At 28.0% G+C, this 13,976-nt stretch overlaps 1 protein-coding gene and 1 non-coding gene across 2 annotated transcripts; both read left to right on the top strand.

Annotated features, from left to right (window-relative positions):
- The first annotated feature begins 4,445 nt into the window (after positions 1-4,445).
- On the top strand, positions 4,446-4,736 carry LOC145955143 (B-cell lymphoma 6 protein). Its single transcript, XM_083069852.1, has one exon. It carries the CDS (start codon positions 4,446-4,448, stop codon positions 4,734-4,736), a length of 291 nt encoding a protein of 96 aa, XP_082925978.1.
- Positions 4,737-10,453: 5,717 nt separating this feature from the next.
- On the top strand, positions 10,454-10,527 carry TRNAI-AAU (transfer RNA isoleucine (anticodon AAU)). Its single transcript has one exon. It is a non-coding gene; the product is annotated as a tRNA-Ile (tRNA).
- The last annotated feature ends 3,449 nt before the right edge of the window (positions 10,528-13,976 follow it).

Genomic DNA, 13,976 nt, shown 5'->3' with positions numbered 1-13,976 from the left:
AATAAGAGTTTACTCAATAATTTATTTGTAATATCCTATACAGTCTAGCAATATTCGAAGATGACTCTTTTTATGAGTTTTGCATAAATTATCTCTATAAACTATCTTGAAAAATTTATGAAAATAAATTAAAAATAAATTATATATCGATCATAAGATATTTTTAAAAACTCTCCTAAGCATCTGTATAAATACTAATACCATGTGATAATTTTAAATAAATTATCCATAAACACTTTCAATGGACTTTAATGTCTAATAAGAGAGGATGCTCTAAAATTAACCGAGAATGCTTATATGTTTTGTTTGAGATTCAATAATTGGTTGGTGAGCTTACTAAATTGGCTAGCTCATTTCACACATTTAAATTTTTTTTGTTGGTTATGTTAAAATTACTTGAATTTCTAATCGACACGAGTTAGATAAACTCGTATACGAGATCTTGAATTGTCTACTTTTCTTCATTTACCAAACTCAAATTTGAAACCTTAAGGTAAAAAAAACCTAGTGTGACTTGAACAAGAACTATGATTAATAATTTAGTGTAGTCTTTTCTGGGTGGCTACAAATTTTCATAATGGTTTTATTGGTATGATATTGTGGTGATGATAATGTAGTTCTACCATGGTTTATCCTGTTTCAACTTTATGGTAACATGAAGGCAGACATGGCAGAGTACTTTCGGTAAGTAGGTAAATCATGTCCCAAGGGAAACACCTGAACTGTGACATGTGTGAATAATTAAGGCCTCTCTGTATCCATTCTTCCCAGCACCTTTTCCTTCTTTTATACCTTTTTTAAAGATAAAAAAAAGTATTTGGCATACACTTTGTAATCCTATCCAACAACAAAGTTTGACTTCCCCTCGGACCCTTTCCTATTCATATTAATTATTAATTAGCATACTAAAAGTCAGCCATATTATTCCTTCTTTAACTGAACTTATGTTAAAAATGGTTGCTTGTATGTAGGGGTGGGCAAAACGAACTGAACTGAACTGAACTTATAAAAACTATACTGAACTTAAAAGTAATTCATATGAACTGAACTAAACTAAATATTAGTTCAGACGAACTGAACTGAACTATTCTTTTGTGTCATTGAACTGAACTGAACTATACTATAAAAACTTGAACTGAACTGCAATTTAAACTGTACTAAACTGTTATGATATTTTAAATTGAACAATTTTAACTCATTGATCTATCAAAATAGGACACATTTGTCAACTTTACTTTATTTTCTATTTTATTTAAATTTTTCGAAGGAAAAAAATATAAAATTAAGTCAAACAAACTCGGTGAATTTTAAGCCTAAAAATAAGTAGTTCAACATAACTCAATTGATCCGTTAAGTTCACAAAATTGATATAATTTTTTTTCAAATCACTTTTTTTCTAAAATTTTGGTTATTAGACTATCGAGCTAATCTATTAAGACATAACATGTTAAACATATTTAATTTTTATTCTTTTATAAAAATAGTTCAATTTTTATAATTCAGTTCAGTTTTTATAGTTCAGTACAGTTCAACTTTACAACAGTTCAGTTCAGTTCAGTTTTTTTAAAACAGTTCAGTTCAGTTTTTTTTACAAACAGTTCAGTTTTTTATAGTACAGTTCACCACCAGTTCAGTTCAGTTCAGCTCAGTTTAGTTTTTTTTGCCCACTCCTACTTGTATGTATGAGATCCTCGCGATCTCATTGCACACAAGAAACACAAGTTTATTAGTTTTACAGTTTATTTAATCAATTTTCATACTTGAATGTTAGGAAAACAAAGCACGTTTTCGATTGCATATAGGATTGCTAATTTTTTGGAGATTAGCAACCTTTATATTAAGCATTAATATACGATCATATGTTTGATATTAATTTGAGTATATAGATCATAGGGTATAACATTGTTGAATATTTAATAACATTTTACTTACGCCATTAATGGTATAAGTAAAATTTATACCATTAATGCTGTAAGAATAAATTTTACTTAGTTACGCCAATGGTGATCTGAGTTTAAAAAATGATGTTAACACTTAATTAGGTTGGGAAAAACAAATTATAGCCATGTTTAATAAATAAGTTAAAGGTAGTATTTATCCAGCAGAACCGAAAGTTCTAACTGCCCCACCTAAACTTAAGAGGTCTGATGCACACGGGCCACGCCCACAATGTAATCATGCTATCTTATTTTTAATTACTAAAGTGATTTCACCCTTTTTGTAGAATGATGATCACATTATTAACGAAATTAATATATGGCACCATTATCTTTAATCCAATCTTTCTTCATTATAAATCCATCACATGATTCTGTATACTAAAAAATGAAAGTTCATGGTCGTTACTAATGAAAATTATTCAAGTCTTATTAATATTTTGTGTGGATGGTAATGGAAAACAAGATAAAAGAAATTAAAGAGGGACTATAAAAAAAGTTTATTTTATTTTTATCTAAACAGAGATAAAAAAATAATAAAAAAACTATCCGTAAAATAATAACTAAAATCTAATCACAAATTATCATATATAATATAGCTTTTTTAATTTTATAATAAATAACTAAAAAAATCATACTAAAAATAGATTGTAATTGTTTGATAGGATAATAATACTTTATACTAATGGTACATAATTATTAAATACTAAAAAAAAGTTTTGTCTGATTAATAATAAAACTTTTTAAAAGATAATATTTTTTTATATATGACGTGATATTACACTTATATATAATGATATCATTCATTCTAAAATATATATTATAAAAATATCAATTTTTCATATCTTGTTTATTCTATACATAAGATTAATATTAATATATTATATGTTAAAATATTGAATTGACCTATTTTGTTATATTATATTTGGGGATTGTTTAGATCAGAGTTTAAATAAATAATCTCATCAAATTTTTAGTCGAATAAGTACAAGAAAAAAATCATCTCATCCTATCTTTTGTTCATTCCTACATAAAATATCTTACAAATTAAAAACTAATTCTAATATATTTCTACGAAGGAGTTAATTTAATTTATTTAGTGGTATGATGATTATTCTAAATATTTCTGTATCACGCAATGAAGTCTAACTTAGTTGATAGTAAAATGAGTGAATGTTGTAAATTTCTTGATACAAAGTTCGATTCTCATGGGTCAATTTTTTTTCCTTATAAATAAATTTTTTTTATTGATATATTTCATAAATTATTTTTATTTTAATTATCAAAGTATATTCAATAACATTAATAAGTAATTTAAATTTTATTAGATATAATTAAAACCATCAAAATTGTATACTTAATTTTAAGATGTTAAAATTAATAGTTAATTAGCAAAATTTTATAATAAATAGTATTAATACGAGCATTTGTATTCGTTAAATATAGTTTGACTAATGAATGTTAGGTCCAATTTCTTGGCTTAAAGCCCTTCACACAGCCTGGTGCTCTTATTTCTTAGATTGACTAGGATGGAATCAAGCATTAAGTTCACAACACTTGCATCAAGAATATTTATGTCTTAAGTCTAATCTCTTTTCAATATGGCGAAATTGATCTCAGTTTTATGTGCATTAAGGAAAAAGATCTTTTACATAATTATGAATCTAGGTAACTTTTTTTTTAAAAGATTGATATTATAATTTGTTGAAAGAATTATCAAAATAAATGGATGTATATTAAAAACCTCATACCACATGATCTGCCATGTAAGTAGTAGTATCAACTATCAAATTACTTGGATTGGTGAGAGCTTTCACTAATTTATGGCTATTTATTGGGGAAATTAATTGCGAAGGAAGTGAAAGTTAACTAACCAATAAAACAACAACGACAAATGCAATACAAATAAAGAATGTTATTTGTATATCTTTCTCTTAAAATATAAGTTATTTGTATATTTCATTCGTTGAAATATTTCCTTGCCACTAAACAATTTTTTGGGACAAGTAACTATAAGAAAAAGTGAGCAAAAATTATTTTTTGCAAGAAAAGAACAAGAGACAACCTGCCGGCTGCCCTCACCTAACTTTTCTCCTCCACAGTCCCCACTCTAAATCACTATTTTTTTTCTTATACATCTATTTGATTAACTACTCTATTGCTAGCACCCTAATAATTAATATGCTATCTGATATATGTTGATTTATTAAGATTAGTTCTTGAGAGAGATATTAACAAAATCCTTTAGTTTTGTATGGTGCGTGTGTGGCCTTGTAACATTTTAATATATTAATTAACTATAGAGTGACACACCTACATTTCAATACCAACAATCCCATTCCACTTGCTGTCTCTGTCTAAATCACATATTTTGATTTTCAAACCCCACGCCACTTTCTCTTGACTTTGGCCATCCTTTAAAGCTATCTAGCTTGATCTCCAAGCTCTCCCCGTTTTATATAATACAATAACTTCCCCCTCACAATTCATTCCCTCACTCTTTCACACATGGCACGACCCATCACTTTGTTGCTCCCATTCATGCTTATCTTTGCTTCATTTTTCTCATCTCTAGAAGCCAGAAACCTTGTTCTAGAGAAGCATCAAAACAAGGTCAGCCCGTCTTCAAGAAGGGACAATTTGTTTCTAAGTGCACTTCCTAAGGGCACCGTGCCACCCTCTTCCCCAAGCAAAAAAGGGCATGCCATGGAGGTTGATGAGAAGCTCATAGCACGACACCTAATAACCATGGATCGAGTTCTTCTAAGATCTGTTCCCAGCCCTGGCGTTGGCCATTGATAAATAAAAAAATTAATTGTATACCTTGTCTATGTGTTTATTTGTTCTTTAATATCTTCCTTGAGATGATACCACATTTTTTATTCGTTCAGTTTTGTTATATGGTGGGAGAGAGGATCGTGAATTTGTGATATAAATCGTAGGGAATATGTAGTTGAATTGTGTAAAGGTAGAATGAATATTTGTGCCTATGCTTTCCTCTGTTTTGGGACTATTTGCTTTCCCTTTACGATCATACTCGATGAAATTGAGTAAGATATATAAAAGTAAATTTAAAACTACGTGAACTTCTTTTTTGGGTCTACTTGTAAGCTTTGCATCAATGTTTTCTCAGTTGGAATATTATATTTGGTGCCATTTGGAATTGGAACAGAGGGTTTGGCCCCTGGAGAAATTGTTCATTTGGTACTTGGAATTAGGAGATAATTAACCCCATTTGGCGTCATGATAAGAGAAATTAGAACAGATGAAAAAAAAAAAAGAAAGAAAAAACTCCATGACAGACAATTGTTTGTAGGCTTCCACTTACTTTTATTCACCAAGAGTTGGTGTATAAAGATTCGAGTGTATCTCTGCTAAACAATTGATGATTAATTATTAATAAATCGTAGCTTTTCTTAAAGTGTGATTTGTCTTTTGTAATAAAGTGTTTTTCATACACTAAGTAAAAATTAAATCTTAGTCAATGTGTTTTAAGGAATCTAACAAGCTCTTACATGAATTGGACTTCGTTGCTACTTATGACTTGGTGATAATATCATATCCTTACATGTTTGGAGATTGAAATTGCCTATATATACTTTTATCTCCTTTCCTTGTCTCTAATTAAAAAGTGACGCATGCATGATTAAAAGTATAAGTTTTCTCCAAATTATTAGTTGTTTTTGTTGATAAGTCACTTTCCACACAACATTAAGAAGCTATTTCATAGACAGGAACTTATGACATTCATTATATATTCAATAAATAAATAAAAAAGTTTATATGAGAGTGAGTCTGAGTTGTGTAATTATACATAAATAATTAGAACTGAAGTTTCATAATCACTTAAAAAATACATGATTTTCAATAAATAAATAAAAAATTAATATGACTTGTGTTTTTTAATTTTAACAATTTGTGATGAGATCTAAAATAATATGATGGTCAATATAGTATGATAATAGGAAAGAAATAAATAAAAAATGAATGGTGTTAAATAACCGAATTTACTATTAAAATGTTCATACATCTTTAGAATTTAATGATTAATATTTATTTTTATAATTCTCATAAAAAATCTATTTCATATCCACATTTCAACTTTTTTAGCAAAAATATCTCAATAAATCAATAACTAGTAAATAATTATTAAATAGGAATTCCGTGATATATATTTGTTTTGCATAAAGAAATGTTAAATAGGAGATGTTATTTTTATTTTTAAATAACATAATAATTATTTTCTATTCGAGACAACTTTGTTTCATACTTGTTATTATAGACAATAAAATTATCTTTTTAAATATTTAATATAATTATATACTTGAGACTTTTAACTTATGTTAACTTTTTAATTGTTTACTAACTTCATAATCAATGTCTGAAAATTTATATAACCACAAGTCCATATATATAACTTATGATAATGTTAAGAGTTTGGACTAATTATTATGGAGAGTTGGTGCACAACTACTCATAAAAATTTAAATTTTTTGGTATATATAATTATTTTTAGGAGTTAACAATTGAATGAGTTATTTTTTTTCTTCTATTAATTAAAATTGAATTTAATATTAAAAAATTATAACAATTCACACACTTTACTCAACTAACCGAAGTAATTAAATCTCATTAATATAATTGAATGAGTTCTCTCATATTATATTGTCGAGAAGATTTAATTATTTTTTAACTTATGTATGATTTTAATTTATTTTAACTTATACATAAATTTATTTTATTTTTTCTTTTAATTTTCTCCTTAGAAATGTAAGTTTCTAATTATATTAACGACTTGTTAACTAGCAACTAGGCGTGCTATAATTAGTGGTTTGAATTTCAATTCCACGTAATTATCATAATTAACTCATATTAGGCAAAATTTAAATAAATTTTATTAGGTTTTTGTTGTTTGATTATTCAATGAAAATATAACATGTCTTCTTATACTTTACATGTATTTGATGTTTATATTTGAACGTTTATTTCAACTAACTTATAATTAACTTATAAACTTGTTTGATTAATTAAAATAAGTGTCTAGTAAATGATTTTCTAACTAATAAAGTTATTTTTAGATATTATTTATACTGTTTAAGCTTTAACCTATAGTCTATTATTATTATTATTATTATTCATTTTTATGTTTAATATATTTTGATAAGATTTCTCATTATTTGTCATCTCCTTTAATATTATATTATTTAATGTGTTAAATACTTCTAACTAATCTTCAATAGTTTTCAATTAACTTTTATTTTTGCCAACAAACGTAACTGAGTTAAAAAAAAAAACATAATATTTTCTTATTAGTGTAGAGCACAAGGAACTCTAACTGGAGATTGTCCTAGCTAGCTAGCCCTTACCATAGCATGGAAACAGATGAGGTATAATGAATTGGTGGGAGAGAAACTGGAGCATGCAGTGACATCTTACAACAGATAATGGTGATGAATCTAATACTAGGGTAAGTTGAAAAAATTGTTATACCAGCTGTAACACTTTGAAAATGCTTCAGAGAAACAAGTGTTGAGAGTAAAAGGTGTTTCGGATTAAATGCCAGATATACTCATTTTGAGAAAGCATGGTAGGTGAGATCTTCAAATTTAAAGTACAAAGGAGGAAGAAAAAAATGGTCCATCTATACAACTACTGGTCTGCCACTTAGGTTGCATATTTTGGCAAAAAAATTATATCATAAAAAAAAGTCTAAAAACGCGTTCAAAGAACCAAGATATGCAGCTGTTTGTTTAGAAGGGCATCACCGTCACTTTTTTCTTCTTCCACTAATTACATTAATTAGCGTTTTCGCCAATCATATTATTAGTCGTTGCCAATTTTCTCTTTACCATAAGTTATATCATGACGATTAAAATTAATGCAATGTATGTTTCGACTATACACATCATCCCAAATTAGTGGGTAGTTAAAATATGTTAAGAATAACTTCGCTCTTTCATTTGTCTTTAAAGGAGTAAGAAATGGCTTGTGGAAAAGTTTAGACTGGCTATGAACTTTCCAACTTATTAAAGAGGAGATAACATCAGTCTAAAGTTATTCAAACTAACTCTGAAGAATTTAGTTACACAATTTGTTACCACTTTATGTCAAATAATGTTGATGTGGTTGATAAAATTAACTGAAAATTTATAACTTATAAGCTAAGAGTTGATCATAAATTAAAAAGGATAAAAGAAAATTTTCATGTAAATTAATAAAGATCAATAAAATAAATAAATAAATAAATAACTAAAAATTTATAAATTATAAATTACGCTAATTAACTCATGCAAATAAGTTATAAATTCTTAGAATAAGCTCTCATATTAAATGATTTTATTTTGATCAAATTAATTTATAAGTTGATGAAATAAATTTATAAACTCTTTAAATATTTTACAAAATACACTCTCGGTGTACAATTCTTTTGAAGTATTACATTCAAAAAAGTGGATAGATATATTTTCATTTCGTAAATAAATTTCTTAATTTTTTAATTGAATAAAGTGTGTCTATTTGTTAATCTTTTGTCTACTTACTAGTTACTAACAAAAGTTAACATGATTAATGACTTACATGACATAACATTTAATTGAATAAAATATTTTTATAGTCAAGTTAGTGACTTAAAAATATTTGAATATGCCATTTTATTTAAATACATCGTTGTTATACTTAATATATTTATATAAAGTCATTTAAATAAATTAAATCACCAATAAATTTAATACAAAAGATATCAATTGTGGTGAGAGTTAAAATAGTATACGTTAAGCCTATCAGATTGGAAAGGTAATTATATAATATCATATATCCCATGTAAAATCAATGATAATAAAATATTATTGAGAAATAAAAAGAAAATAGTTTAATATTATTTGACTTAGTTTGGGCATGTGCAAGTGCATGACGCCGATGTTTAACTTAGTTTGGGCACGTACTTGTGTTCTCAGTCGCACGCATGAAAGCACTTCACATACTGCACTCGTGTGGCTCCTCCTTCTATCGTTATTATTATACTTATTTCCAAACTTGTGTTTCTATTAACATATATAATACATGGATACTCTTGTCTCATTTAGATTTTGTGGTTGGGTACATTTGGAATTAATGTGATACCAAAATGGGTTTTGGAAAGCTGTTAAAGGCAATGAGGAAGAATGTGATGGGTATGACTTTATACTCCATGGCTCAAGTGCAATTAAAGTAACAGATTACATAGTAATGATATATGAATTTGAATGGCATGTGTACCTAATGCCTAATGCCTCTTGTGTTTGGTTGTGGGTATCTCCTAATAATGAGTGAATTTTGTGGAATCCATGATGCCTCTGTTGTAGGCATATGATGCTAACTGCTAAGTGGTAAGGTATGGGCTTCAAATGGTCCTCCTTCGCCACCGCAGTGTCGCACCCTTTCGGCCCTATTAGGTGCTGGGCTGCATCAATGACTTTGGCCTAACTTCACTCATTTCAAACACCACCATATCTTTTTCAGCTATCACTCAATTAATTCAATTATATTTCTTCCATGAATACTACCATATTTATTCATGATATTACCTCAACTATTTCTTCTTTTTTTTTTCTCTTCTATTTCTAACAATATATAAAGGAAATATTTATTATTGGTGTCCATATTTTAAAAGATATTTATACTCTTTTATTGTATTTCAATGTTTTCTTGGTATATCTCTTAAAAATTAAAATATAAAAATAATCTACACAATAAGTTAGTTATTCACTTCAGAATTATTATCTATTCATTTATTTATTTTATTACTTTTAAATAGAGATACAAATTATTTTTTCTACTAATTTTTATTGTCATGTTATTAATAAGAAGTGTGTACTAATTTCATACACAACTAATTTTTGTTAAGATACCTAATTGATCACCTCTAGTACAATTTTCTATTCTAATTATGTTTTTTTATATATATACCTCCTTCAGAGAGAATAATGCTCCAACATAGCCATTCATACTCTTGTTTTCGTCTCATAGCATTAAGTTTTCCCTACAAAATCCAAATCATAGCTGCATCGGTAATTCTGACCGATGTGGATGTGGTTATCTACCAATACATTTTTTTTTCAATCCTTTGTTTGAATCAATACCATAACAGGTAAAATGATAAGAGAGAGCAGGCAATATAGTTTTCTCATTTGTCTGGGGTGTGTAGTCGCGCATTGACTGGTGCCCAAAACCCTCTTATCTGTATACCATCTACAACATATAATACAAGATAAAAACTAAGAGTTAATCACCTAAATTCTATTAGTACAAGGCTTTTTTACATTTTTATACTAATAATCAATCATGTACCTTAATAGTGTCATGTCACTATTAAAAGATAGTGACATGACACTATTAAGGTACATGATTGGTTGCAAGTGTAAAAAAACTTTACATTCACAGTGTATAGGTGATTAACTCAAAAAGTAATACAATCCATTTTGTTATTTATTTAAATAATATAAATTTATTTAAACTCTATTGGACTAGGATAACACATAGGCCTATTAGCTCAGTTGGTTAGAGCGTGGTGCTAATAACGCCAAGGTCGCAGGTTCGAGACCTGCATGGGCCACTTTCTTTTGCATTTTTCTTGTATTTGTTAATTCATCCGCTTGACGTATGCATCTACGCCATAATAAATACCAATTATCTGTTTCTTTTTTAAGTTTTAACAACCAATAGCGCCATGATAATTCCGGGGATTTCAATTATTAAATAAATAAAAAAATTATTTTTAAAATATAAGAATATACTTATATTTTCATTTAATATCTTTTTTATTGAGGATTAAAAGGACTATTATGATTTTTGACCAGTTAAGGACTATTATGATAATATTTTGATAAAATATTTTAGATATTATACAGATATTTTTATTTTGCGTAAATTATGAATTAATAAGTATAAATAAACTACGAATGTCTTTGTTTTTTTTTGGTATTAAGAATGTCTAAACGTATAAAGGGTAAACATTTCATTTCAATTATTTTTTGTAGACAATAAATATAAGACCAATCGTGTCTTAACTCTAGTCAAAGTTTATTGTCATTAACATAATAACATTGTTCTTTTCAAATGCAATACGTATTCATTTTGGTTGAAAATTTATTTATTTTGTTTTAAAGCCTTTTTTTTTTCTTTCAAATTATTTATACATTTCAATTTTAACCGACTAATTTTAATTTAATAAGATATCCCATGACACCTCAAAATTCTAATAATTAAAACAGAACATATGAATTTTTTTTTTTTTGGCTAATCCACTTAACGTTGTTGAGGTTTAGTTGAGGGAAACCTTTTGGCTGAGATAGAGAGATTTAGTTAAGTGAAACCTTTTTGACTAAGGGTAATTGATAAAGAAAAAAATTACTTAAGTGAGACCTCTTGACTGAAGAAAATTAGAAATTATGAATCCTGCTTCATGTGTTCAAATAACTTGTTCAACATCTTAAGGATTTTATTTTTATTTTTAAAAAGAAGTATTTTTTATATATTTTAATTTAAAATGTCACCATAGTGGTCACACTTTAGTAATTAAAAGTGAAACTAGAAAATAAAAAAAAACCATCCTATTAACAATCCCAACTTCCATAACTTAATTTTTGTTTTGGCAGCCCACCACTTCTAGCTAGAATGTACTTGGCTAAACCAAAGCCATCTTATGACATCAAGAAACTGAAAACACACGGATTTTGCGTTTCCTCATGAAATGTTTTGTGAAAGAGATTTTCTTTTGTCATCACGGTGTCAAACATTATTTTGAACTTTTCTTAAAGGTGTGTGAAGGTATTCATTGAACTCTTTTGTATTTATTAGCTGGATTTGCCCCCAAAGGGTTTGGCATCAGGAGTGCAGATGAAGCTACGAATAAACTAAAATGTCCAAATTGGGAAAGATTGTTCTCCAATTGCACCAGAATTCCTACATACTCTTATGTTATATGTTGCTCATGCTTAACTTTTACTTTAATATTAATTTGAAGTTTACGGAATATTATTTTCCGCCATCATATATATAGTATATTAAAGAATAAACAAGCTTTTTCTCTGTTGCCCCCTCAGATCAATGATGCGATCAACATATTTGGTTATTAGAGGCATAGGATTCATACAGATTAGGGTCATGGTCGTTTAAAAAAAATGTGTAACCTATATTTCGCATTTGAATATTTCTTTTCCTATTTTAACTTGGTGATCTATCTTATCTCAACTCCAGTTATAAAATTGCTGAGCTAGCAAGGATTTGAAAAATAAAAAATATCAATTATAATAGTAATATATATTTTTAATCATGATATTAGTATAAAGTATCTATCATTAAAAATAATAATTAATTTCTATAAAAACAACATACGTATATAAAATGAATATTCCCTTTTTAACATAATATATTCAACTTCCAATGCTAAAATCCATCCTTAAATATCTTAATTGAGCGACACAATTGTGAGTGAGTATGGAAACAAAGGCTTTATTATTTATGAGTAATATCTAGTTTTAACATGTTGTCCAACTATCTCGTGCACCATAGTAAAAAGAAAAATAAGAAATCTCCAACGGATACTTGATAGTTGTGTTTCACCCAAATCATGTAATCTACATTGCAATGGACACTTAAAAATGGTAGTTGTATTTAATTTTTAAACGTGAATTCTCTCGTGTAGTTTATTTTCTTATTTTATATTAATTATTGTATAATTATTATTTACTCTTATTTTATAGCCTTGTGATGTACAATTTTTAAAATTTATCTTATGCCCAAGTCTGGATTATATAATATTTGTGTCCTTTATCATATAATATTTTCTTGGACTGTTATTTATCTAGAAAAGGAGCAACTCGATCCTCTATATCCAAGATCTACTTATACATCACATAGGCTCATTATGCTTTGTTTAAAGGTTAACGACACAAACCACTGAGTGAGTGAATCAATTGGGCCAGCACAGTGTTGTTTCAACTAATTGGTATCTCAAACTTGAATTTTAAGTATGCAGCTAGTATACAAAATTTATCCTCCATAACTCAACTATGATTGCATTCTCTAAAATGAAACTTAACCACATATTAATGAGCTTGGTTAACTAGCCAATTAAGCAGCATATTCCATCATTCCTAGTTATGTGCTATCAAATGTGAAAAGTACATATATAGTTTGAAGCGATTACTGTTCCAACCGGCAGTGAGATATATTTGGCAAAAATGTGTAGAAGAAACAAATCTGACACTCAAAGTTTCTCTATAGTGGGCCCTTGAAATCTGATTATCTCGTACCCCACCACTCTCCTTCTCTCAAATCAAGATCATATTGCAACCCTGTTGGCCAATTGACATGTGGGCCCAAAATGCCTATGACCCTGTCTCTGCTCTAACTCTGGCCATCCTTTCACCCACACTTATCCCACGCGCCTCCCTATTCTCATTCACACTTAAGTACTTGATCTGCTTGTCTCTCCCATCCCTGACCCATCAATCATGCACACAAGGCAGGCTTACCTTAGACTCATTTTCTAACCAATCCAACATTTTTAATTCTAAATCAATCATTAAGTGCGTGTTAGGTTTCTTCTTTCCAAAATAGCAAACCACTTTTAAGTCAATTTTGTTTCTTGTGTGATTTTTGTCTAAATCAATGTTTTGAAATTCTAAATGGAAAACCAAACTTATTAGTATATAATAAAACATACTGAGTTCAATAATTTGAACACCATTATATTTTAAGGAAAACGTTTCCTTAAAATGAATCCACTTCCTAAGCAAGTAACGGTGAGATATTGTTAAATCAACTCGAATGTAGATATACATCCTCACAGGCAAACACATCCATCCATATTGAAACAGAAAAAATTTAAATGAATATCTTGATTGCTTATAGTATTATTCTCTCGTAAGCATCATAATGTGAATTCATTTTTATACTGGACACGTATTTTTTATTGTTTTTGTTACAGAATAATACCACAAACACCGGCGGAACCTTATCATCAAAACTTTTCCTTAAAATAACCACAAACTCTAATCT

This window comes from Cajanus cajan, chromosome 2, assembly GCF_000230855.2.
Source record: "Cajanus cajan strain Asha chromosome 2, NIPB_CcT2T_4, whole genome shotgun sequence".
Lineage (NCBI taxonomy): Eukaryota > Viridiplantae > Streptophyta > Magnoliopsida > Fabales > Fabaceae > Cajanus > Cajanus cajan.
Note: the sequence above shows the minus strand (reverse complement) of the source record. Positions and strands in the feature narration are given on the sequence as shown.